The 27,830-nt window shown below is 43.1% G+C and overlaps 1 protein-coding gene across 2 annotated transcripts in view; it reads right to left on the bottom strand.

Annotated features, from left to right (window-relative positions):
• Positions 1 to 3,590: 3,590 nt before the first annotated feature.
• Positions 3,591 to 27,830, bottom strand: part of IL11RA (interleukin 11 receptor subunit alpha) — a 157,358-nt gene continuing 133,118 nt past the window's right edge. For both annotated transcript variants that reach the window (XM_063453793.1, XM_063453792.1), the window contains exons 7-12: positions 10,543 to 10,706; positions 8,753 to 8,894; positions 8,355 to 8,423; positions 6,419 to 6,518; positions 6,202 to 6,281; positions 3,591 to 4,275 (exon numbers count right to left, since the gene is read on the bottom strand). In XM_063453793.1, coding sequence (XP_063309863.1) covers positions 4,259 to 4,275; positions 6,202 to 6,281; positions 6,419 to 6,518; positions 8,355 to 8,423; positions 8,753 to 8,894; positions 10,543 to 10,706 — 572 coding nt within the window. In that variant the 3' untranslated portion in view covers positions 3,591 to 4,258. The remainder of the gene's footprint in view (positions 4,276 to 6,201; positions 6,282 to 6,418; positions 6,519 to 8,354; positions 8,424 to 8,752; positions 8,895 to 10,542; positions 10,707 to 27,830) is intronic.

Genomic DNA, 27,830 nt, shown 5'->3' with positions numbered 1-27,830 from the left:
TCAGGCCAGTATATGCGTATCTTGGTGCGTGTGTGTTTGTGTATATTTGCTTATTTTCATGTCCGTGTCTGTACATATTTCCTTGTGTGTGTGTCTGTGTATAAAGTTAAGCTACCATCAGCGCTTGCAGCCTATCACTGTTGTCCAAGATGGTGCAAATAATGCAGCACTAAAATGTCTGCATTATTGTGTTCGACGCTGAGGTTCAAGGCTTTGGCTGTTGGTGGAGGCCCACGTTTGCACGGAAATCATAAAAAAAAATTAAATGGGGAAAGGTCTTGGGGGTGCCCCAAAAAATACTACATCATACTCAATACAATAAGCTGTGTCAGTTATGATACATAGAGTGTCCCTTTAAATACTTGCCCTAATGTTCCAACCAAACCCTGCCATGCCAAATGCCAGGGATGTTAATTAAAGGAACACTAACACAAACATGTATTCCTGACACTATAGTCCTGGTGTGGCTGTTTAGGTGAACGGCCTCACTCTGATCATGCTGAAAAGGTGATTGTGGCTTGTTGCGCCTCCATTGCCAAGATCGGCAATTTTGACGATCTCAGCCAATCCAATGCTTTCCCATAGGAAGGCATTGGGAGGCTATTGCGCACGAGCAGCAAAATGCAGTGCTGAACCATTGAATCACAGGACTAGGAACCAGCTCTAGTGGCCGCCTGAGTGACTGTCACAAGAGGTGTTACTAGGCAGCAATTTAAACACTCTGAAAAGGCAGTGTTTACAATGAAAAGCCTGCAGGGACATACTATAGACACCAAAAAAAACAAACCACTAAATTATGCTGTAGTGGTTTCGCTAACTATAGTATCCCTTTAAGGAGATACAAAGCACAAAAATAGGCATTTTTCTGGGACAGCGACTGCTAACCTTGACACTCCAGATGCAAGTGAACAGAATTCCGAAGAAGTAATAGTGAGCAGCCATTGACTACACTAGATAACGCTTTGTGTGCAATGGAATGAATCCCCAACCACGAAAACAATATATTACAATTCAAATCAATTCAGCTCTATTAGGTAGAATAGATATACCGTATATACTCGAGTATAAGCCGACCCGAATATAAGCCGAGGCCCCTAATTTTACCCCAAAAAAACTGGGAAAACTTATTGACTCGAGTATAAGACTAGGGTGGGAAATGCAGCAGCTACTGGTAAATTTCTAAAAAAATTATATTAATTGAATATTTATTTACAGTGTGTGTGTATGAATGCAGTGTGTGTGTATGAGTGCAGTGTGTGTGTGTGTGTGTGTGTATGAGTGCAGTGTGTGTGTGTGTATGAGTGCAGTGTGTGTATGTATGAGTGCAGTGTGTGTATGTATGAGTGCAGTGTATGTATGTATGAGTGCAGTGTGTGTGTGAATGCAGTGTTGGTGTATGAGTGCAGTGTTGGTGTATGAGTGCAGTGTGTGTATGTATGAGTGCAGTGTGTGTATGAGTGCAGAGTGTGTGTATGAATGCAGAGTGTGTGTATGAATGCAGAGTGTGTGTATGAATGCAGAGTGTGTGTATGAATGCAGAGTGTGTGTATGAATGCAGTGTGTGTGTATGAATGCAGTGTGTGTATATGAATGAAGTGTCAGTGTGTGTTTGTGTATGTGTTGGTGGGCATTTTGATTATTGTTATTTTATTATTATTGTAATCATTTTTTTTGTTCTATTATTATTTATTTTATTAATTATTAAAAAAAAATTGTTAGATTGTTATTTTATTTAAATTATTATTATTTTTAATATTTTATTATAATTTTTTTTTTCCGTCCCCCCTCCCTGCTTGATACATGGCAGGGAGGGGGGCTCTCACTACCTGGTGTTCCAGTGGCATTGGCAGTTCAGTGGGAGGGGGAGGGGGCTGACAGGAAGCGCTTACCTCTCCTGCAGCTCCTGTCAGCTCCCTTCTCCTCCGCGCCGGTCTGTGCAGCTCCTCTGTCAGCTCACACTGTAAGTCTCGCGAGAGCCGCACTATGACCCCGCGGCTCTCGCAAGACTTACACTGGGAGCTGACCGAGGTGCTGAACGGACCGCTCTGCAGGAGAGGTAAGTAACCGCACACAGCCCCCAGTCTGTATTATGGCAATGTAAATTGCCATAATACAGACAGTGACTCGAGTATAAGCCGAGTTGGGGTTTTTCAGCACAGAAAATGTGCTAAAAAACTCAGCTAATACTCGAGTATATACGGTAGTTATCCATTATTTGCGTTACCTCACTCTCAACCTTAGATTCCTGATTAAACTTTCCCTCCATTCTACAGCCATCAGCAAAATTATCAAAATACAGCTACTGGGAGAGGTCACATTTTTTACAGCAGCCCCCACAGGTTTTGTGAGAACACATTATGTAAAAATGTACAAACTGGGAGATAATTGATACTGCATCACCTCTGCTTACACAACAAAGCAAAACAAACGTATAATAGCTTCTCAAGCACTCAGACAATTTTAGCTTTATTCTGAAAAAAGAAGAGTATATTTTCATCACACATCAAGAAGATACTTTATTTTATTTCTGAGAACTGGAACTACGCAAACTGCTGAGATTGTCTCCTGGGGTCCACACCACAGACTGTAATTCTGACACAAAGTGGAGTCGGAAAAATGGTTCTTTTTGCTCCAATGTCGCTCTTCAGATAAAAAGTGCGCATTTTCTGAATAAAGCTCACTTGGACAGATTTATATATATTATTATTTTTTTTTATGTGATTGAAGCCAGCAACAAACCTCCTAATATTGCTTAACCCCCTCAGTCCCTCCACCTAGAGAATATAGTTTTAATTGTTATTCAGACAACTGAAAGTGAATAATCACAGATTTATATATTGTGGAGCAGTTATAATATAAAAACCAATAAACTTCAAGTTAGAAGTGGGATAATTTCTAGAAGATATCTTAAGAACTTATGATGCAGCTGCCTAAAACCCAGGGATTAGACAGGGGTCTCAGAACCAGGAATTTCCCTGCCCCCTTTCACCATCACTTTGAGAAGAATGAAGGTAGGTCACGAACTGGCAATCTGCCTAGAGACCTACGTGATCTTGACCCCCTTCTCTTGACCAAAGCTGCATTCTCCTAACTTCCTAAAGACCCACAGGGGCAGAATTGTATGATATTCCTGTTTTAGCACAGGTGGGTTAATAAGTCAGCTGCGCTGGTGCATAAATGTCAAATTAGGACAGGTTTAACCTCTATAGGACTTCCTGGGTCCAGGCTGAAGTAGACAGTAACACATTTAGAGAGCTGTTTTTTTCCCTTTCACACCTGTCAGACTGAAAATGTTAGCCTCTATACTTGAGAACACAATATTATTTTGAGTATGATGTTTTTTCTTACTACGGAGATATATTACAGACTGCATGATGCTCTTTAAGTCTTAAGAGTTTAGTTTGTAACTAAAACGAATGCGGTCGCGGACATTACACGTGGCAGTGAAATGCTGTTCCTATAAAATATTCATTTATTTTAAAAAAACTAAGCAAAAAAAAACCAAAAAACCCACATCATTAGAACTCAGACAAGTAAACCCAGCCTCAGGAAGTAAAAAAAACAAATCATTATTAAAATAAAAAATAAAAAAAATTACGTGACCACTCTAGTAGCTCTCCAATGTGTCTTTATGTTCAGGTATTATAACCGTGTGAAAAGCAGTTCGGCATTGTCTTGTTTAGCTTTAATAACTGCTCAGATATTTTATATATATATATTTATATGTACAATGCACACACCTGTATAGAGGTGAGAAGCTAAACATTAAGATAAATGTCCTGACGAGGATCTATCTGTTATCTGTTTAAACACCGTCCATTCTGAGCATGTTGATAGATTCTGTTCAAGCCATCCTGAAGTGTAAGAGACCATTATCATGCGTTTGATGGCGATAGAGTTCTGTGTAAAGAATCAATATCCAATAGTAGCAATGTGTTTATTGCCACCCATCCCTACGGCACACAGACTGCCAACCGTTCTCTTCAGGCTCTGGTAGTTACCTCCTTTAATCTGAAGAAATGGACCAGAAGATTCCGACTGAACAAATCAGTTTTGGATCCACTGTCAAGCTAACCTGCACCAGACCCAGAGTCCGATAAGCAAACCTTTCAATGTCTTCTGGTGAAAATTCTTTCACATCTGTTCCTGACCCAGCAAATAGAGTGAAAGCTCCTGTGCAGAACGGGATCTGATTGACCCTTTAGGCTTCATCTGACCTTGTTTTATTGTTGCGGATAACTTGCCCGTTGTAAGATGACTACAAAATCTGTGTTTCTGGGGAAAAGAAGAAATCATTACACTGAGAGCATGTGTCATCAAAATAATATCATTCAGCTTTTATGCATGTATCAATTCTTTTCTGTATAAAGCAATATTTCGGATAGGTAGCCATAATTATATGATCAGTACAGGGTAGATTAACTCAGTAGTGACTTGCATTGAGCTGAAAAACAAACTTTCAAAATACCGTAGATGTAAAAATAAAACAATTTGTAGCACTGCTGGGTTGAAGATTTTTTTGATAGGTTTATTCACCGTAGGAAATTTTTAATAAATTAAACATTTGAAACTAAATCAACAGAACTGAAAACTGACTTGGATAATTTTTCTAATTACACTATTTATGGCCTACAAATTGAAATTCATTTAGAATCCCGAACAATCCAAACGCACTGCGGTAAAAAAAGTCCTATGAGTGTGTTCTTCACTTTGGCTGAGATCATCAAAGTTGATGATCTCAGCCAATCCCACAGGAAAGCACTGGGAGGCTATTGTGCATGTGTGGCAAAACATTGCGCTGCGCCAATCTGCATCACCTCATAGAGATGCATTGAATCATGAAGACGCTCAGTGTAGGTGCTGCACACTGTGCAGCACTGCACTAGGAAGCACCTCTAGTGGCTGTCTGAGTGAGTGACCCTAGAAGTGTTTCTAGGCAGCAACGTGTATAATGCCTTTTCTGTGAAAAAGCAGCATTTACAGGGCTCACCCTGCAGGGACAAGAACCACTACACTTTACTGCACCATATTTAGAGTCAATGATACAGCACAGTGTTGGGGTGTTGCTGTGGGCCCAGGATTTTAATGCAATTTGGAGGAGATTTAATTCTACAAGCTTGGGGGTCAATACTGCAGCTGCAGGGCTAATACAGTGGGTGTGAGGTTAATTTAGCAAGCGATGGGTTAATAAATATATAACTCAGCAAATATAGGTTGTTATAATGTGACTTACAGGATGTTAGAGTGCTGGGTTGGATATAAGGTGTGATATAGGGCAGGATTTGGGGAATGGCTTAAATCAATTCATGTGGGCAGAGATCCAGAATTTAACCCTAGCCATAAAGCACATTGTATTTTTGCCACCCTGCAATAGATACTTTGCCTATAACAAAGGCCCTAAAGAATGTCTGCTGTCAATAAAACGAAAAACAGGCATTAGCATTGACAGAATTTATCTAAAATTTAAATCTGAAGACATATTTATTTTCTGTTTTCCATTTTGCTAAGCAACGTTTTAAAATATTACAAGCAAAAAGTTTTTTCTAAATGTTTTCTCACATCACTTGTCATAAATTAGATTTATATGCAACTAAAATGGAATTTTTGTTTGCACCGAAATAAATAAAAAAATATATTAGCGCAAATTAAAAAAGTAAAAACTGTAGCTGTGAAAAGTAACACATGAATTAAAAGTAAAGAGTATTTATTCACACCATCATTTAGTGAATTCCATCCACTTTGGTGGGTAGATAAACACTTTCCTTTTTTCTTGTACAAATGTCTAATTTATTTAGCAAAAATCATGATACACTAACTACAAGCACAAAGCAGGCAATATGTTTTTAAATGAACAATCCAAGAGTGCCATGGTGCCCCTCCAGGATAGGTAGTTTACAAACAATGTGAACACTTACCTGGGTTCCACTGGGCACCAGTCTCAGCATTCTGCACAGCCAGAATTACCCGAACTCAGCTAATCTTGCAGTGCAGGGAGGTGTTCATTGGCTCAATTCTAGCAAGAGCTTCTGGCTCCACAGAAGGCAGAGGCGCAAATAGGTTGATTACTTGCCTTGGGAGGGTTCCAGGGCACTCCTGGTACTATAACCACTACACAGGACTGCCGTGGTTATGGTAGTTGGAGTGTTCGTTTAAAAGTTGGAAACTAATACCCGTGAACAGCTTTGGAATTTTAGTACTTACTTGGTAATGCTTTCATGTGTATGGCCGCCAGGAAATTCATCTTAATACCACTCTCTTTTCCTTTTCTTCCTACGAAAACCCTGGGAAAAAAAGGTCCTGTAAGTCTTATGTAGGTGCTGGAAGATTGGGTCTAAGATATAGAGCACTGGAGTCGAATATCATATAAGCCAGATGTCAGTAACAATGGCTGTTATGGAATAATAATAATAATGCTCACCAGATGAGGACACCGATAATCAGAAAAAGTACCAAAACAACAAAAGCTAAAACTCCAAAGGAGATCAAAATAGCCACTTTTTCCCATGGGTCATCGCGATCTAAAGGAAAGAGACATGTGAGGATCAATCGCTGCACTCTAATCTAGAAAACATACAGCAGAATTCTGGGTAAGAATGCCTGTCTAGTCCTACCCCTAAGACTGAATGCTTAAACTCTAGATGAGAATGGTTGTCAGAAACTGAAAGGGATACTCCAGGCACCATGATCACTTAAACAATGCAAAGTAGTTATGGTGCTTTGAGCCTGTACCTGAAGAGTTTCACTGAGAAACGCTGCACATACAGAGTTAAAGCACGTTGCTGCTAATCGTTTAAGTCCACCACCAGCAGCGTCCTCTATAAAGAGAATTAACATTGTTATTTATTGCTAATTCTGTGCATTAATAAGAAGTCAGCACACGTGGCATGAACGGTAACAGATGATCAATGAGCCCATTATCGGCACGTCCCTCACCCTCCAGTGAGAGGGAGTGACATCATCAGAGACGGATCGGGTTGCAGGGAGAACTTTTGCTCATATTAGAATTGCAGGTAAGTTTATTGTTTATTTCTTTCTTATTATTTATTTGTTTTGCTGGAGGGAACCCTGCTAGCAAGGTTTACTACAAACAAAAGAACACCCGAAAAAACAGTTTTTTAATGAAACACTGTTTTTAATTGCAGTATCCGTTTTAGACCCCTTGAAATAATTTTCACCACCACAAGATGGCAGCACCATGTTCACAAACTGAGACAAACACAATCGGAGTACCAAAGTACTCTATGATGTTGGACAAGTGAACCATTTACCTGAAGACATCCTACAGGGTAGCAGTATTTTAAACAGTGCTAATTTTAGTGAGTACTTCTCCTATAGCAAATAGAAGGATTGTTGGCGATAATCTATATTCCCAGAAATACTTCAAACAAAGCTTCTCACTGTGAAAATTCAGGCCAACATTACAAACTGTAGGGTTCTATATAAGGTATACCAAGCTTTAGGGAAACGTGAGTGCAAATTCATGTGACCAACGCTAGTTATGGAAAATAAAAGGATTCAGGTTTCAATGATCACATTTGTACCAGCTTCCCAACACTACAATAATATGACTCTAAAAAAAAAGACATAAAAAAGACTGTAGTTTCAGATTATGGAAAATGTTTAATTGTGTAAAACTACCATCAGATGAAATCACGCAGTCTTCCCTTTCTTAAAGTAACACTATCGGGTCAGGAGCACAAACATGTATTCCTGACCCTATAGTGTTAAAACCACCATCTAGCCCCAATGGCCATAAATATAGTAACATTTTACCTTTATTCCAGTCTGCTGCTGCTGGCTCTGCCCCTGATCTGCCTCCTTGGCTGACATCATCAGAAGGGGTTTCTGAGCCAATCACAATGCTTTCCCATTGGAAAGCATTGGATTGTCTGAGACTGTCAAGGAGGCAGATCAGGGGCAGAGCCAGCACAAGCCAAACACAGCCCTGGCCAATCAGCATCTCCTCATAGAGATGCATTGAATCAACGCATCTCTATGAGGAAAGTTCAGTGTCTCCATGCAGAGGGCGGAGACACTGAATGTCAGTCACACTGTGCAGCACTGCCTCAGAAAGCACCTCTAGTAGCCATCTGAGGAGTGGCCAGTGAAGTTATCACTAGGCTGTAATGTAAACACTGCATTTTCTCTGAAAAGACAGTGTTTACAGCAAAAAGCCTGAAGGGTCTGATTCTAATCACCAGAACAAATACAATAAGCTGTAGTTGTTCTGGTGACTATAGTGTCTCTTTACATTTCTACTTATTAGTGTGTTCAACCTCTCATTGAGTGAATACCATTTTCTTACAGACACAAATCCCCCAAATCGCTAGGGAACGATATTGAGGATCACTTACTAATTGGCTCTTCCGGTTCAGACTCGATCTCTGATATAGTGGTTTCTTCGCTGGCCTTTGTTGTAGGACCTAGACACAAAACAAAATTTGCACAAGATACAGTAACCGTACACTGATTTTTATTAACGCATAAAAGAGGGTGGTTAGATATAGTTTACTAGTGGAGTACAATTTGCTTCTATGAGAATATTTGCATCTTCATGACTCAATTCTAGATTCCTGAAATGATCTAAAAGTCAGACAATCTCTCAATGAATCTCCTTCCATCCGTACCAGCTGTCAGCCATGTTTCTGTAGCTGTTACACAATGTGTAATTTTATATTCCACAGTTGCGTAAATATCTACAAAGCCTAAACATAACTCCCATTAAAAAAAAAAAAAAAAAGCTTAATCTTACTGGTCCATGGTGTGGCTCTGACTTCTGGGCTCCATTCACTCCAATTTCCAGCATCGAGGAAATCTCTGGCGCTGACTTGGATCACATGTTCTACACCAGCAAACGCATCTGTGATAACATCTGTCAGGTTAACGGTCTCCACCTATACAATGGGGAAGCAAGTTCAGGACACGTAAGATTCTTGTTTCTTTCTTCACGAGTGGAGAGTTACAAGTATAAGCACAACGCGCTGTATAATATAACCGCGCAAAGGGATTTCTGCTTTGTTGGTTCCATATGTGTCTAGGTAACGCAGAATTTTCACTAAATCACGAGTTCAATATAAATTCCAACTGTTCTTATTAATTTTGATGGTAAAACAAGGCAAATTCTATATTCACCCCGTGCATGGAAACTGCATCTAGCTAAATATAGTGGAAGCAAGTACGTGGGAGAGAGCTGTGAGAAACCACAGCAATGTACTGCGTGTATGCGTGTATTACAGAGTTCTACAGGATTAAAACTTGCAGAAGCCAGAGGTGTTCATATATATCAAACTGCTCTACGTCAATAAGAGTCACAATAATATGATTTATATATGACTACATCATTGAGCTCCACCACAATAAAACTGTGAATAATATGCAGTATCTATCAGCATATGTAAGAGTGCCAGGGCAATAAAAAACTAAAGTAATGTTTGGCTGTATCTTCAACTTTCAGAGCAAACAAAACACATACTGATGAGGCCTTTTAATGTATCAGAAATCTGTAGCAATAAAACCCAGAGTAAAGTAGTTTATTCACTAAACATAGAAACATAGAAACATAGAAACACAGAATGTGACGGCAGATAAGAACCATTCTGCCCATCTAGTCTGCCCAATTTTCTAAATACTTTCATTAGTCCCTGGCCTTATCTTATAGTTAGGATAGCCTTATGGCTATCCCACGCATGCTTAAACTCCTTTACTGTGTTAACCTCTACCACTTCAGCTGGAAGGCTATTCCATGCATCCACTACCCTCTCAGTAAAGTAATACTTCCTGATATTATTTTAACACCTTTGTCCCTCTAATTTAAGACTATGTCCTCTTGTTGTGGTAGTTTTTCTTCTTTTAAATATAGTCTCCTCCTTTACTGTGTTGATTCCCTTTATGTATTTAAATGTTTCTATCATATCCCCGTTGTCTCGTCTTTCCTCCAAGCTATACATGTTAAGATCCTTTAACCTTTCCTGGTAAGTTTTATCCTGCAATCCATGAACCAGTTTAGTAGCTCTTCTCTGAACTCTTTCTAAGGTATCAATATGCTTCTGAAGATACGGTCTCCAGTACTGCGTACAATACTCCAAGTGAGGTCTCACCAGTGTTCTGTACAATTAGCACGTCCCTCTTTCTACTGCTAATACCTCTCCCTATACAACCAAGCATTCGGCTAGCATTTCCTGCTGCTCTATTACATTGTCTGCCTACCTTTAAGTCATCAGAAATAATCACCCCTAAATCCCTTTCCTCAGATGTTAAGGTTAGGACTCTATCAAATATTCTGTACTCTGCCCACTAAGCAAAGATATGTAAATTAAATACAGAATTTAGGGGAAATGTGCTGATTCGAATGAATTCTCCAACTTGACTATAACCACAGCTGAACTATTTTTGGTACAGTTTGCAATGTGCTTTTAATTGTTCAAACTGCATAGAATGTAGTCATGTATCGGAACAGGTAGACGAATAAGGGCAAGCATCCATAGGTAGCGATACAATCAACACTCTGGAGGGTTTTATAAGTAAGTACAAAACTGAACCTACCACCGACCAGGACTGATGAAGGACAGGACGGTACTGCAGCCGGAATCTGAGCTGGAATTGAGGCTCCCATGGCCAGGTGGACGGATAAATCCAACTTACACGGAGTCGTTTGGGGACAAAAGGAACAGGTTCAACCATCAGCTTTTCAGGAGGATCTGGTTTAACTGCAGTAAAACAATCAGAAACATGTAGGACTTTTAGAAACTTGGATTATTAGGGCGCACGGCATCTCAATATAGAGTTTTACTATGGAGTGTTACTGTTTAATAAACATATTCATCAACTGAGAGCTGTGTGGAGCTTACAAGTTAAAAGCTTGAAGACATTACGTCATACATTGAAAACATTCTCTAAGTCATAGAAAGACAAAGGTCCTTCAAGATGGATGGACTGATAGACAATTTGGTTCTCGAAAAACATTGGCATAATTCTGGAGTTTCCCATTTAGAGTACGAATCCAACCTTTCTTTAACTCTTCCTCCATACGACTGCTTTATTGGAAGGCTATGCAAAGCGACTTAATTATTACAACATTGCTAAATTTCACTTCTCCCAACTTTGGTTTTGGTCTAGTTTGAAACCCCCTCCTTTCAAACAAAACAAACAAAACCTCATGATTTGAAGTATCATATTCTAGACATATTTCTTAGTATAATCCCAGAATTCAGAGATATGAACAGAACCACGCAAAAATTATGAAAACACCAAGTATAAAATATTATTCATTGCTACTGTAGGAATATAACCATCATGGAGAGCCACTCAACAAGGAGATTATTATATTTTATGTTATAAGAAGTGCTCTTTCTAGTTACACTTGTTTAGTGGACTCATTGTGTAATAGCTGATCTTTACTTGGCCTATCTCACATTATAGCTTTAAGAGAACAATAAAAGACTATTTATGGCACCACATCAACCACATGCAAAGTCTGTTTATTATCCTATTTAACACGTTTATTATCCTCAGCGTAAAGAGTGGCCATCGAGCCAAGTTTTCATGTTTCCTCAACTTGGCAAATAGAACAGTAGCAATCTCTGCGGTGTAGAACATTTCCTGCGGATGATCACTGCCCGGGGAATACAGCACTCGGCATCGTCTACTGACATTAATGTATTCTTTGATATAGTTGCAGAAATGTGATTACAATAATAATCATCATATCCATAATTGGGCACCTTTATTTGTACACACCTATTTCAGTGCCAAAAAACATGTAGTATGTTAGGATACTAATAAGAGAATACTTAATATTAATCCTTGAATTAAAAAAAGCCCCAAAAAACGGTGGGGTCAATTTGAATGATACTAATGCACAACATAAATGGGGCCTTTAACAGCTTATATCAAAAATTGACAACAGGAAAACATCCAACAATAGTAGAGTTAAATTTCCCATGATTTTTTGCCAGCCTTAAGGAGAGCCTATCATCACATGAATTGTTGGTTCACAACATATAGGGCTTGGGGCTATCGTGTTGGTGCCCTACGTTTAAACCGAGCAACTCAGTTTGCTAAGGCTACCATGTTCTGCATGGATCCTTGCTCATTGGAGGATTTTAACATAGGAGATGTCATTTTATATCAAATATTAAAACATATGAAATTACAACGTTGCGTGTCTGTGGGATGACTGGAGTACATTTCGAGATGGTTCCTGTGATCTAATTGCTGTGTACTAGTTGCAGAGGTTGTGATGGCGCCTGCTGCTGTTTAGGTAATACCATTTTTAGATATTATATCTTATTTTGTTCTTACATTTCTTTTTCTTTTTTTTTTATTCTTTCTTTTTCTTTGTGCAGGGAGTAACAAAACGTTTGTCAATGCCACAACAGCATATTCAAAAGAGATAGACCCAGTAGTTGTACATTTGTGACATAAGAATATTGGCACATTTTTAAATGTTATGTTTTAAACACGCTATGTGCAGTAGATTATACACGCTTTAAGAGGTTAAGTTGTGAGATCGTAGCAGAGATTTCAACAAAAGATAACGGTATGATTGGTTATACATTGAGACATGAGTAGAAGAGGAGCAGTGGGACGTTATGACCGCTGTATGCCTAGCTAGGAGCATATATATGGTGGTCATGCTTAATAAACAGTTGTAGGTTAGACAGGTCCGTAAGCTGAATAACAGGCTGAACAATGGTTAATAGTTACTGCACTGTAGTTTGGCATGCAAGTTAAGACGGAGTTACTATGTACTATCACCGTATAGTATGAGCGTTAACCTACAAGTCTGGGTAAAAACAGTCATCGCCGAGTGGTTAATGTAACATGCTTATAATACAGGAAACATGACTGATGTATCATTCTTGGGAAAACAAAAGATAACGGTATGATTGGTTATACGTTGAGACATGAGTAGAAACGGCAGACATGAGAGTGTTAATAGAATAGGTTAGATTAGGTAGCACTGTGTACAATAGGAATAGATCAATCAGTATGAAGGGGAGCATAAGCATATAGCAGGCATGCGTACAAATGCTACTGATGATTGTAGATTTGAGGTGTTCTAGTCAGAGGAAAGAAAAAGAAAAAGAAAAGTGAATGCAATCTAAGTTATAACATGTTAGCAAGGTAAAGCTGGCTGAAACCCTGGTTACCCTTGGTTTAGTATGAGTCTACACAAGACATTTAGCCAATGCCACTTAGAGTCCAGGTCTGATGAGGTAGCATGGTATCGGGTTCTGCCTCCCCTCCTCGCTCTTTCCGTGTGCGGCGTCGAACTTGGAAAGGTGGTGACCTCCATGGGCCGGCGTTCTTGGGTTGCAGCATAGTGGCTAGCTGGTCAGAGGTGTTGCATCTTGACATACTGCTGGGGCCTTGGGATTGTCTGATTTTTTTTTCACCGCTTGTGTAGGTATACGTGCCCGGGTTGGCCCGGTCTGCTTCCCGCCTGCGTGTTTGTCCGTGTTTGCTCCGTCGGACGCCCGCCTGAAATTTCGTTCTTACATTTCTACGTTTGTCATTTTGCTTAATTATAAATGTGTCACATATGTTTTGCATATGTTGCATATATTTCTATGTTAAGGGGGTAACACAGAGGTATATACGGGTGGGATAATGTCAAGACATGGTTGTACAGAAACATATTTGCAAGTTATAGACTGTATTAGAACAGGTAGTTTGGAAAAAAGAAAGGGTTTCCCTGGCCTGGCTAAGGAAGGGAAAGACATGGCTGCTGCCCAGGAAGGGGGGATGGATTAAGGGGGATACATATGTAGCAAAAGGGGGCCTGTATATAAGGGAAGCTGGGGGTGGGCCCTTGCCACTCAGCAGGAAGGAAGATATCTAACAGGAGCTTTCCCACCCTCCCTCCCTGTGATGGTCAATGTTAGTAGAAAGTGGTGGTGTTTTTCTCTGTGTCTGGTTGTCTCTGTTTTTGTTTTTGTCACAGCGGAATACCTGGCCAGCGCATGGAAAGGCAAGTGCCAAGTCGGATTGGGGAGTCGCAGCCTGCTTGGGCTGAAGGCGGAAGGCAGACTGCTTTGGACTCTGGTAAAAGGAGATCTGTCTGATGGATGAATCACCCCAGCAGCTGACAGTTGGTATTAATGCTGGTCAAAATGTTAAATAAAGCTGTGGCTGTTGCCCTTATCCATTATACAGGTGTCGTGTGTTTATTGGGCAAAGGATGGGTTCGTGGGTTTGCAGTCATGCATGGGGATTATAGAAGGTATTATAGCAAGGATTTTGCAGGAAAACCATGGTGCAAATAAGAGGATAGTTATATCAGTGGGTAGTATAACGCACATGGCGTGTGAAAAGGGAACACTGCACTGCTATTTATAGGGACACTGTCATTTTTTGTTATATGTTTTTATTGCAATGGTCTTTGAGCAAGTCTATATTCTATAGCTGAAACACATAGGACCAATAATGCTTTTGAATTTATTATTATTGATATTTATATAGCGCCAGCTTATTCCACAGCGCTTTACAATAAAAGGGGAATTTACCAAATGAGACAATAACAAAATGTAACAGGAACAATAGGTAGTTGAGGACCTCGCTCAAACGAGCTTACAGTCTAGAAAATTAAAGTTATCAACAAATCTGTACCCCTAGAGCAGTGTTTCCCAATTGGTGTCCCCCAGTGTTCCGCGAGAACAAAATTGGGGTTCCGCCCTTGAATCGCCTCATCCAAGATGGCAGCCACTCCCTGCTGTTCCTGGAAGGTCGGAAACAGCAGAGATCGCGCGGCCGCGATTTTATAAAGAGATTGCCACACACTTATGCATGCCTGCCCTTTGTCAGCCCGCCCAGCATCATTTAAGGTAAGAATTCCTTCCAGGCTGTACTCTCTCAGCCCATAATTCATTAACTCTTCTCTCCTCCCAGGATACCTTTACTCCTCTTTCCTCCCTGTATTATTTTACTCCTCTCTCTTTCAGTATTCTTTCACTCCTCTTTCCTCCCTGTATTCTTTTACTCCTCTCTCCTTCATTATTCTCCCATTCCTCTCTCCCATAGTGTTACGCTAACCCTTTCTTTTCTCCAATATCACTCCATCTCTTTCTTCATTTGTCACAACATCTCTCTTCCCAGAGTCGCTCTATTTATTTCCTTATCTCCCTCCATCTCTCCACTAGAGTATCTCTCTTGCACAGACCTCCATTACTGCTGGTTTGAAACTCAACACTGTGCACCATAATGAGGTAACATATCTCTACTTATCTGGAGAGGCATTGTTACCATACACAAGCCAAGGGTGTGATTCTGTATTTATATATTTTGTAGGAGTAGATTTTTGTTGTCAAGATGAGCCAAAAACTTACAGACCAAGATGGGACAAATAAAAATAGCTAGCTCTATAAATAGCACATACAAAAGGGCTAAATTAGATTTTATCTCACCTCCCTCATTATAAAGGAAACATACACCATTAGCCTTATAGACTGGTCATCCCACACTACAGTTCAACACTGAATCTGCAGATTTTATCCCACCTCCCTCATTATAAAGGAAACGTACACCATTAGCATTATAGACTGGTCATCCCACACAATCCAACACTGAACTTGCAGATTTTAGCCTGAATTTTCAGCTTGCTACAATTCAATGTTAAGTGAATAAATTCCAAAGTATAAGAATTGTTCAATGAGAACCTAAAAGTTCCCGATTTTTTAAAATTTGTATTTCTAAATAAATAATTAGATATAATTAGTGAATATTTGGGGATGTGTCTTTTCTGCAATCTGCCACTTACATTTCTCCGTATTATTATCGCCTCACCCCATCCTTATAAACTAAACTTTGAAATTTGGTGTCAGTGCATTTGTGGGTCAAGTAATTGGCTGCCTTACACTGACTTGGCATATTGATCCAAGTGCAATATCTAATTTATTTTGATAAATGCTCCATGTAGTTCCCTATTGTTCTCACAAGAGCAGGGGTTTGACTTTTGGTGCTTGCTTGCATAGTGACATATAGTGTTCATGGGAGTAGCTGCAGTTTCTTCTAACTACCACATAATTGCAAGAGTAAAATGAGAGTATCCACGTGATTTTGGCAATTTTTAAATATTTTTTTTATTTATTTGTACTTATTTACATATCATTTTGTGTGTATATATAAATTCATTTTTTTTATTATTATTATTATTATTATTAGTATTAGTATTTTTGTCTGCGTATCAGTAGAAATCTGTGAAATACCAGAAAATGTACTTTCTAAGAGCTGTTAACAAAATTTTTTTATTTTTTTTAAAACAGCGTCTTTTGCAGTCAGCTAGTGAGACCTGTTTAAAAGTGTTCTAATTTTTTTGCTTCAAGACTGATTCAAAATTCTTCTTACATTAAGTTCTTTCTAAGAGCATTATAAAAAAAACAGCATTCATTGCAGTCAGGTAGTGAGATCTGTATTTTTCAGGTTAGAGAAGTGTTTTTATTTTTTTACCAACCAACAACCATGAATTAGGACACCTGGTTAAAACAAGGAACTATCAAGAGAAAAATGACTACTGCTTCTAACTGTTCGACAATTATAGAAACTGAGAAAGACAATACAACAAGAAATCAAGACAACAAGTCCAACGTAGTTGAATCTACTGTTCCTCAAATAACAAAACAAGTGACAAATCAAAGAGAAAAAAAAAGCACAGAATGCTACCCAATCTTCTTCTCAAACAAAGAAAAGAAAATATGATGACAGCTACTTGTCATTTGGATTCACAAGTGCCAGAAATAAAAAATATTCCTCAAGCACAATGCTTACTCTGCAAGAAAATATTTCCAAACAGTTTGTTAGCACCTGCTAAATTACGTCGTCAGTTTGAGCAAAACCACGCAGAGTACAAAGATGAAGACATTGCCTTTTATAAGCAAAAGCTTCAGGAGTATCATAAGACTAAACAGTTTATCAGCAAAATATTAAAAAATGATAATAAAAAAGCCACTTACTAAAAGGTTTGTGCTACTATGTCAAAGGGTTGCACGGGAAAAATGTATTGGCAACCCCTGCTCTAGAACCTTGATTCCGGTGTCGGAGAAAGATGTAAGATCATACTTTTTTCTGCATAAGGAAAAGGTGAAAGAAGGTGTGGACACCAATAACCCGCCACCTACATCGATGGGAGGCACCAGTGAGCGCTACATATCTTTGAAATCCTGTGAGTGCAATTAACTCTAGCCTATGTGAACTTTTAAAACAGTATTATGCAATGTGTTTTTTTTTTGCTTTTAGATAATCTGTAAACGTAACATTTGTATTTCTCACACATCAAGTTAGAAATAGTATAGAGGCAGTCGGAGACACGATTCAAGAGAGATGGAGAAAGATCAAGAAAAGACAAATAGATTTGCATGTCATCTGCACAGAGATAATACTGGAAGCAAAATAAACTGATCAGGGGCGGACTGACCGGTCGGGCACTTCGGACATGGTCCGAGGGCCCGGCCGGGAGGGGGGCCCGCCATCAGGGGGCCCGGCCGCCCCTTTAAATGCTGCAGCCGCCTGAGCGCTCTCTTAAGAGCGCTCAGGCGGCTGCAGCTTCTCACCTCCCCTCCCCGTAGCGTGGCCGAGCTGCTCTGCGTCCGCGGTGCCGGCCGGAGTTATAGGAAGGTGCACACACACTGAGTGTGCACCTTCCTGTCAGTCCGGCCGGGTACAGGAAACAGAAACTCCTGTTCCGCGCGGAACAGGAGTTTCTGTTTCCTGTACCCGGCCGGACTGACAGGAAGGTGCACACTCAGTGTGTGTGCACCTTCCTATCAATCCGGTCAGCACCGCGGACGCAGAGCCTCTCGGCCACGCTACGGGGAGGGGGTAAAAAGAGAGGGGGAGGGAGGGGGGGGGGGTAGTTAAAAGAGAGAGGGGGGGGGAGTTAAAAGAGAGAGGGGGGGAGTTAAAAGAGAGAGGGAGGGGGGGTTAAAAGAGAGAGGGAGGGGGGGGTTAAAAGAGAGAGGGAGGGGGGGGTTAAAAGAGAGAGGGAGGGGGGGGTTAAAAGAGAGAGGGAGGGGGGGGTTAAAAGAGAGAGGGAGGGGGGGTTAAAAGAGAGAGGGAGGGGGGGTTAAAAGAGAGAGGGAGGGGGGGTTAAAAGAGAGAGGGAGGGGGGGTTAAAAGAGAGAGGGAGAGGGGTTAAAAGAGGGAGGGGGGGTTAAAAGAGAGAGGGGGGGTTAAAAGAGAGAGGGGGGGTTAAAAGAGAGAGGGTTGGGGGGTTAAAAGAGAGAGGGAGGGGGGGTAAAAAGAGAGAGGGAGGGGGGGTAAAAAGAGAGAGGGAGGGGGGTAAAAAGAGAGAGGGAGGGGGGGTTAAAAGAGAGAGGGGGGGGTAAAAAGAGAGAGGGAGGGGGGTTAAAAGAGAGAGGGAGGGGGGGTTAAAAGGGAGGGGGGTTAAGAGAGGGGGGGTTGTTAAAAGAGATGGGTTAAAAGAGAGAGGGAGGGGGGTTAAAAGAGAGAGGGAGGGGGGGTTAAAAGGGAGGGGGGGTTAAGAGAGGGGGGGTTGTTAAAAGAGATGGGTTAAAAGAGAGAGGGAGGGGGGTTTAAAAGAGGGAGGGGGGTTAAAAGAGAGAGGGAGGGGGGTTAAAAGAGGGAGGGGGGTTAAAAGAGAGAGGAGGGGTTAAAAGAGAGAGGGAGGGGAGGTTAAAAGAGAGAGGGGAGGTTAAAAGAGAGAGGGGGGTTAAGAGAGAGAGGGAGGGGGGGTAAAAAGAGAGAGGGAGGGGGGTAAAAAGAGAGAGGGAGGGGGGTAAAAAGAGAGAGGGAGGGGGGTAAGAAGAGAGAGGGAGGGGGTAAGAAGAGGGAGGGGGGGTAAGAAGAGGGAGGGGGTAAGAAGAGAGAGAGGGGGTAAGAAGGGAGGGGGGAGTAAGAAGAGGGGGAGGGGGAGTAAAAGAGGAAGGGGGGAGTAAGAAGAGGGGGAGGGGGAGTAAGAAGATGGGGAGAGTAAGAAGGGGGAGTAAGGAGAGGGGGAGGGGGGAGTAAGAAGAGGGGAGAGTAAGAATGGGGGTAAGAAAGGGGGTAAGAAGAGGGGAAGGGGGGGTAAGAAGAGGGGGAGGGGGGAGTAAGAGGAGGGCAATTGCCCCCTCCCCTGTCCGCAGGCACCGTGCGGGCAGCCGGCAGGGGAGGGAGGAAGAGAGGACCCGGGAGCTCAGCCTGCAGCTCCTCTGGGTCCTTCTTGCGCGAGCACAGATCGTTGCCGCGGTTACCACGGCAACGTTACGGCTCTTGCAAGAGTAAACTCTAGCCCTGGAGCTACGGGCTAGAGTTCACTCTCAACACTGTGACCACCAGGTATTCCTGGTGGTCGCAGTGGTGAGAGTGAACTTTAGCCCCATAAACACACTGCCCCCACACCATACACATTCACACACTGCCCCCCATACACACACACTGCCCCCACACACACCATACACACACACTGCCCCCACACACCATACACATTTACACACATTGCCTCACACACACACACATACACTGCCCACCCATACACACACAGCCCCCCATACTAACATTGCCACACACATACACAGCCCCCTCGTACACACATTGCCCATCACACCCTACACATTCACACACTACACCCCCTCACACACACTGAACCTTTCACACAGACTGCACCCCTTACACATTGCACCACTGCTCCTATACCCTACAACAGCCTCATATCCCTACAGCCTCATATGTTCTTAAACGGTTTGACTACTTACTCTGGGAGGGGGGCCCGGCCCTCCTGGCACCATAACGACTACACAGAGTAGTAGTGGTTATTGTGCATGGATTATTTCTTTAAATAATCTACGAGTGCCCCAGTAGCCAGCAAGCCAGCCAGCCCACAGGCTGGCCAGTAGACAGCCAGCCAGCCTACAGGCCACCAGTTAGGCTTAAAGCCAGCAACCCCACAGCCTGCCAACCGCAGCCAGCAAGCCACAGCCTGCCAGCCAGCAAGCCACAGCCTGCCAGCCGCAGCCAGCAAGCCCACAGCCTGCCAGCTGCAGCCAGCAAGCCCACAGCCTGCCGGCAGTAGCCAGTAAGCCCACAGCCTGCCAGCAAGCCCACAGCCTGCCAGCCGCAGCCAGTAAGCCCACAGCCTTCCAGCAAGCCCACAGCCTGCCAGCCGCAGCCAGCAAGCCCACAGCCTGCCGGCAGTAGCCAGCAAGCCCACAGCCTGCCAGCAAGCCCACAGCCTGCCAGCCGCAGCCAGTAAGCCCACAGCCTTCCAGCAAGCCCACAGACTGCCAGCCAGCAACAGTAATTAAGGTAAGAGGAGCCAACTTGGCCTAGGTATCAGCTATGTTGTGTTGCTATATTGTGAATAGGAACCAGAGTGTTGGAGAGACCCCCCTCCAGGCCCCATTAGACTCCATTGTAGTCTCTAATGGGACCTGGAGGAAATTCTTTCTAACACACTCTCTAAAGGACACTGAGATAGCCTCTGCTAGAATGCTCCCCCCCTCCATGGCCCATTAGCCCTCAATTGTAGTCTCTACTGGGGCCTGGAGGCGACTGTTTCCAGCAGGGACACTGAGATGGCCTCTGTTAGAAAGACCCCCTTCCAAGCCTGTTAGACTCCATTGTAGTCTCTAATAGGGCCTGGAGGGGATTCTTTCTAACACACTCTCTAAAGGACACTGAGATAGCCTCTGCTAGAAAGACCCCCCTCCATGGCCCATTAGCCCTCAATTGTAGTCTCTACTGGGGCCTTGAAGGGATTATTGCACTTTTGTTCCTTGTGTCTAAAGATTGTGTAGGGTGTGGCTGGAGGCGGTGCATGGAGGCAGGACATGGGTGGTGCTTGCTGCGGAGTATGGGTGGGGCCTGTAAGGGGGCCCTTGATTTATTTTGCCCGGGGGCCCTGAGGGTTCTCAGTCCGCCCCTGAAACTGATTAGTTCACCAAGGGAGGTAATATTGATTGAGAACAGTAGGGGACTGAGGATAGAACCTTGGGGAACACCAACAGAGAGGGGTTGTTGAGGATAGGAAGAACCAGAAAAAAGACACTGAAAGAACACTGGGAAAGGTAGGAGGAGAATCAGGAGAGAGCAGTCTTGTGGACCTAGGTTGTGAAGGATGAGAAGAAGTTGTTGGTCAACAATGTCAAAAACATCAGAGGGAATAAGAGAATAAGAACGGACTAGTGACTTCTGGATTTTGCAGCAATTACTTAATTGGATACTTTGGTCAGGGCCATTTCGACAGAGTGATGAGTGTAAAATCTAGACTGGGTCAAGAAGGGAATTAGATTCAAGGAAATAGGTCAACCTCTTCTACACAACTTTCTCAAGGATTTTGGAGGCAAATGGTAGCAAGGAAATAAGGCAGTAGTTGAATGGGGATATTTACTTGATGATGGCAATAAGGAAGGAGGCAGATGATGGGATTGACAGGCAAGGTCAGTGGGTTATAGAGTGCAGTAATGACAACGCCAGAATGATCCTGGTCAGAAATGATGGGAAAGAAAGTTCAAAGGTTGAATATTGAATACCGTAGTAGATGTGAGGATTTATAAGGTCACAGCACTGTGCAAAATGGTTTTCACGCCGTCTCCCTCAGACAAAATACATTGTCAACAATGTGAAACACAAGCTGTCTCCAATCTGCTCCCAATCATATCCCGTAAACACAGATATACACCAGACACAGGGTTCAGAAACAGCCAAGAACAACATTAAAAGCATGGTGCATTAACCCAGATCTCTGCAACTCCTTCCAGTAATCACAGAAGAAGTGGTTGGTTCTATTGGTTTAAATGACGCAGACTGCAAAAAGATTTTGATTTAATCTCTTTGAATTGCCATAAAGTACAATTTACACAGACCATTTCCTTATAGTTTTACATACCACAGACAGAGAGTCAATTATACTTAAAAAGTAAATAAGATGATACAATTATATATTTTTAAAAAGCACATATAAAAGCAAACATGTGTATGTAGCAAAAAGAGTGGAGCTAGTCATAGGTTTGGGTAGGATTACCCTCACTAATTGTTTGCATGTGATCAATGTGGCTTTGTAATGGGATACTGTTATGCAGTCTGTTAGTGTGTGTGTGTCCTGCGAAGTAACCATGTAGTCAGTTAGTATCACGTTAAGTCACTGCATTCCTTTGGCCAGTGAGGTCACAGTAACGTCCAGTGGTCGATGTATCAAGTGAAATTACAATGTAATCCATTGGTCTCTGAATCGTGTGAGGTTAGAGAGCAATCCAATGGTCACTGTTTCATGTAATGTTAGAGGGCAGACCATTAATCACTGTATTGTGCAAGGTTACAGCGCAGTCCCATGGTCACTGTGCAGTCCAATGGTCATTGTATAACGTGTGAAGTTACAGTGCAGCCTCTATGCTTAGGGAAATTACAGCACAGATTATTATATTGTGTGAGGTTACTGTGCTGTCTGTTTGGCAGTTTCATGTGAAACAATGCAGTTTGTTGGTTAGAATATCACAAGAAGACACAGCGCAATTCATTGTACTGAGTTAGTGAGGATGTGTAATCTATTCATCAGTGCATTGTGTAAAGTTATGGCACAGTCTTTTGGTCAGTCAGTGTTTTGTAGTCATAGCACTATCTTTTGATCAGTAAATTGTGTAACTTTAACCCGTTCCCGACTGCGGACGTATCAGGTACGTCTGGCAGAAAACAGTCCATAATGACCTTGGACGTACCTGGTACGTCTGCACCTATTTTGAGCTCTGGAAGCTCTGATAGTATAGCAGTGATGTACTGCATGTGATGAGTGCCTTGAGGGGTCCTGGCACTCCGTGCATATAAAATAATATATATAAAAAAATAAATATAAAATAAATAAAATGATCAATATTAACTCCCCCCCCCCCTTTTTTTTTTCGAAAGGCAGTGAATCATGGGGCTTCTGGGGGCGTCCCTAGCATGCCGCATCATAAGGGGCAGGCTGGAGTCATACAATCACAGCTTGCCCCATTAGCAATTTCATCCCAAGTGTGTTCCCCATTTCTCTGATTAGTGTGGATCTGCCTCCCTCTCTTCACTTGTGTTTTAGTGTGAGAGAGAGAGAGAGAGAGATCTGTGGTTTAGCTAGAGAGATTTAGGTATTTATAGGTAGGGATTTGTAAAATCTTGAGACCCAAAGGCTCTTTTCAGAGCCATTAACCCCTGTCTTGCCAGTGATCACTATAATCACTGTCTCTTGCACAGCAGATCTTTTCTGCTGTTTGTGCCTTTTTTTTTTTTAGGGGTTCATTTTTTTGTGATCTTTTTTGAGACCCAAAAGCTCTTTTCAGAACGATTAACCCCTGCCCTGCCAGTGATCACTATACAGATCACAGGCTCTTGCACAGCATCACTTATTTTGCTGTCTGTTCATTTTTTCAGGGGTTATTTTTTATTTTTTTTTGTGACAGGTCACTAAGTAAAGCAATTGTGATCATGGCACACAGGTCACGGAAGACAACCCGCGCTGAGCAGTCATGTGCCACCCTTGCGCTAGAGTCTGACGCGTCTATGTCAGACTCTGACCCTGATTTTGACCCTGCCAGGTGCTCAGATACATCATCACTCGATACAGTGTCTACTGCTAGTGATGTATCTGGTGATGTTGTATCTGTGCCTGCTAGTCCCCCTGCCAGAAGGAGACGTGCTGCTCCAGCTGGCAGAACTGCTGAGGAGTGGGTAGTGCCTCATAACCAGAGGCCAGACATCCCATCCTTTACTGCAAATCCTGGCATTAATTTGGATGTCACAGGATTTAGCTCTCAGCAGTTTATGGAGGTGTTTCTGGGCGATGATGTATTGGGGAACATTGTCGCCCAAACTAATTTATATGCCCATCAATTCCGAGCTACAAAACCGGACTCTTTTTTGGCAAAGCAGCAATGGGCCCCCATCGATGTGCCAGAATTTAAAAGATTCTGGGCATTGACTATGCTGATGGGCATCATAAAGAAGCCCTCCATCCGCTCCTACTGGAGCAGTAGCTCCATCTGCTCTACCCCCATTTACTCCCAATGTATGTCGAGGAAGAGGTATGAAATGATTCTGCATTTCATGCACTTCAGCGACAACAGCCTGTGTCCCCCTAGGGAGCATCCCCAGTTTGACAGGCTGTATAAAATCCGCCCCCTGATTACCCACTTTGCTGCCAGGTTTGCAGAGGCTTATACACCTGGAAGGAATATATGCGTGGATGAATCCCTGATGAAGTATAAGGGAAGGCTGGGATTCAAGCAGTATGTTCCTTCCAAGCGCTCTAGGTATGGTGTAAAGATGTATAAGCTCTGTGATAGCGAGACTGGGTATACTCAGGCCTTCCGGGTGTACGAGGGAAAGGATAGCCACCTTGACCCTCCAGGTTGCCCAGAACATATGGGAACCAGTGGCAAGATTGTCTGGGACCTGATATTCCCCCTGATGAACAAAGGGTACCACTTGTATAGTGACAATTTTTATACAAGTGTCCCTTTGTTCAAGCTACTGTACTGTTTTGATACAGTAGCTTGCGGCACAATTAAAAAGAACAGCACAGGTTTCCCAGGACAACTTGCACGCACCCGGCTACGGAGGGGGGAGACCTCAGCTCTGCGCCAAGAGGAGCTGTTGGCAGTTAAGTACAGAGACAAGAAGGATGTGTACCTTCTTACCACCATCCACACTGAGGGGACTGTGGAGGTCCCTGTACGTGGCAGAGCTGAGAGAACGAGGAAGCCAGTGTGCATCAAGGCCTATAACCGTCATATGGGTGGGGTTGATCTGGCAGATCAGCTGCTGCAGCCCTACCTAGTTATACGAAAGACAAGGGCCTGGTACAAAAAGGTTGCAATCTACCTAATGCAGATTGCAACCCACAACGCTTTCTTGTTGTTCAAAAAAGCAAACCCCGGGACGCAACTGAGATTTTTACAGTTTCAGCTCCAGATCATTTCGGGGATTTTGTACCGTGATGCACCTGCTCCCCGGGCGGTGATGGGAGAGAGCAGAGTTGGGGCTACACATTTTATTTTTAAAATTCCCCCTACTGCGGCAAAACAGAATCCCCAAAAAAGATGCAGGGTCTGTTCTAAGAGGGGGCAGAGAAAAGACAGTGTATATTACTGTCCTGATTGCCCTGGGCAGCCTGGACTCTGCATTGGAGACTGTTTCAAACGATACCACACGCTGGCCCATTTTTAATTTATTTTTTGCCGTTCAGTTTTTTTTTTTGGTGTCTTTTTCTTTGGGGGGGTTGTTACATTTACCCCGTGCATGGGGGGGCATGGGAGTCCTTAGGAGGCCTCGCAGAAAACAACCCTGTCAGGGGTCCTCTCCGCCGCTCGCATCCGTCACGCCTCCCAGCGGCAGCATGTATAACGCTGCACGCTGGAAGGTCGTTGATTTATGCAAACGCCGGGGTCACGTGAGTGACCCGGCGTTAAAGCAACAGTACCACTATCACAGTGGGAGGCTTAGATATCTCCCACATGTGATTGTTAATTCTGATTGGAAGTTATCCAATCAGAATTTAACCTAGGGTATTTATACTCACCTTTCCTGTTCCTCCCTGCCCTGTTGTGGTCTTTGCTGTATAGTATTGATTCTGAACTTGTGATTTGTGGTTACGTACTCTCTGGCTTGTTAAACTGACTTTGTGACTTTCTCCTACCCTTTGACCTCGGCTTGTTTCTCGTTATTCTGTTTTCTGGTTCCCCTGACTCGGCTTGTCTCCTGACTATTCTGTGTGTGCTTAGCCCGGCCACTCTAAGGTCCGGTACGGCACCTTTTCTGTGTGTGTGTGTGTGTCTGTTAGCGTGTTAGGTTCCCGGAATCGTGATAAACCCGGGGTGTGTTCCACAGTCAAAAAGCGGTGTGCGTGTCTACGTTTCAAGTATGTACCCTTTTGTGGCGATATATAAAACTGGGGTATGTGATAAGCCCCAAGCTAAAGATAGGCCTATCAGAAGACATACTCTCAATTTCAACTCAAATGGCAAGTCATACAATTGTAACCGTACCTTCCCCAAATCCTGGCAGACCTATGCATGGGGGGGCATGGGTGTCCTTAGGAGGCCTCGCATAAAACAACCCGGGGTGTGTTCTTGCAATAACCAACAGCGGGCTCTCCTAAATCACAGTCAAAAAGCGGTGTGCGTGTGTAAAATTGAGGATTGAACAGTTACCTCCACACACGTTCTTCAACTTGTTTTATCTTTTGTCTGGCTAAAAAAAAGTTGCATCAAAGCACTCCACATACATGCAATACCTCGGGTTGTCTACGTTTCAAGTATGTACCCTTTTGTGGCGATATATAAAACTGGGGTATGTGATAAGCCCCAAGCTAAAGATAGGCCTATCAGAAGACATACTCTCAATTTCAACTCAAATGGCAAGTCATTCAATTGTTACCGTACCTTCCCCAAATCCTGGCAGACCTATGCATGGGGGGGCATGGGTGTCCTTAGGAGGCTTTGCAGAAAACAACCCGGGGTGTGTTCTTGCAATAACCAACAGCGGGCTCTCCTAAATCACAGTCAAAAAGCGGTGTGCGTGTGTAAAATTGAGGATTGAACAGTTACCTCCACACACGTTCTTCAACTTGTTTTATCTTTTGTCTGTCTAAAAAAAAGTTGCATCAAAGCACTCCACATACATGCAATACCTCGGGGTGTCTACGTTTCAAGTATGTACCCTTTTGTGGCGATATATAAAACTGGGGTATGTGATAAGCCCCAAGCTAAAGATAGGCCTATCAGAAGACATACTCTCAATTTCAACTCAAATGGCAAGTCATTCAATTGTTACCGTACCTTCCCCAAATCCTGGCAGACCTATGCATGGGGGGGCATGGGTGTCCTTAGGAGGCCTCGCAGAAAACAACCCGGGGTGTGTTCTTGCAATAACCAACAGCGGGCTCTCCTAAATCACAGTCAAAAAGCGGTGTGCGTGTGTAAAATTGAGGATTGAACAGTTACCTCCACACACGTTCTTCAACTACTGTGGGGTGTAAACTTTTCAAATATATGCACGCTCATGGCAAGAAAATACATTGGGATATCTGATAAGGCCCTCAAAAGCAAGATAGGCAAACAAGATATATAAAATTTGAAAAACGCATATCAGACATTTCGCTTTGCACCCCTCCAGTGAACCCGACAAAAGTATGCATGAGTGTTATCGCTGTACTCGGGAGATGATGCCAAGTACATATTGTGGTGTCCTTTGGCAGTAACACCTAACAGGAGCTTAGAATCTATGCACAAAGTAGAATGTGTGAGTGAAAAATAACACCACAAAAATTTTTGACAGAGACTGGTGGTAGAATTAGTGCATGTAAAGTGTTCAAATGCCACCATGTGAAATGTAGCCCCATGTAGCCAAAGCGCAGCTTAAGCGGAACAGGGCCTTGACAGGGGTTAGGAGGCGGGCCCAGGAGGAACAGACAGGACAGGTGGGTTATGGGATATGTGGGTTTGGCTATTTAAGGGAGGAGCCATTTTGTAAGGTTCACTTCTAATTTCCTACCCGGTTCAGTTTGTGTGCATCCCGGTGCTCTCTATACTTTCTGGGTAGGGTTTCTTTTTTGTCTCCTCTGCAGGGCCATGGATATCGTGGAGAAGCTTCTGGAGGGGATCAGGACAGCGGCGCGGCAACAAGGAGCGGATTGGGTGCAGGCCCAGCTGGGCCCGGTCCTTGCTGCGGCGGCAGGACAGGAGGCCGGAGACTCACGCCCGGCGAGGGCCAGGAGGCCCCCGAGGCGTTTAAGCCCGGGAGGAGAACCGGAGGTCGGTGGCACGGGAGTGCAGGAGACAGCCAGTGGAAGTCGTAACAGGCCCAGGAGCTGCCTGGTTGAGGCTCTGCCTCCCAGTGTGCGGCCGGGGCTTCGGCGTGGTGAGTTGAGACGG

Source organism: Pelobates fuscus, chromosome 5 (genome assembly GCF_036172605.1).
Source record: "Pelobates fuscus isolate aPelFus1 chromosome 5, aPelFus1.pri, whole genome shotgun sequence".
Taxonomy (NCBI): domain Eukaryota; kingdom Metazoa; phylum Chordata; class Amphibia; order Anura; family Pelobatidae; genus Pelobates; species Pelobates fuscus.
The sequence above is the reverse complement of the archived record's forward strand: the minus strand, read 5'-3'. Positions and strand labels throughout refer to the sequence as shown.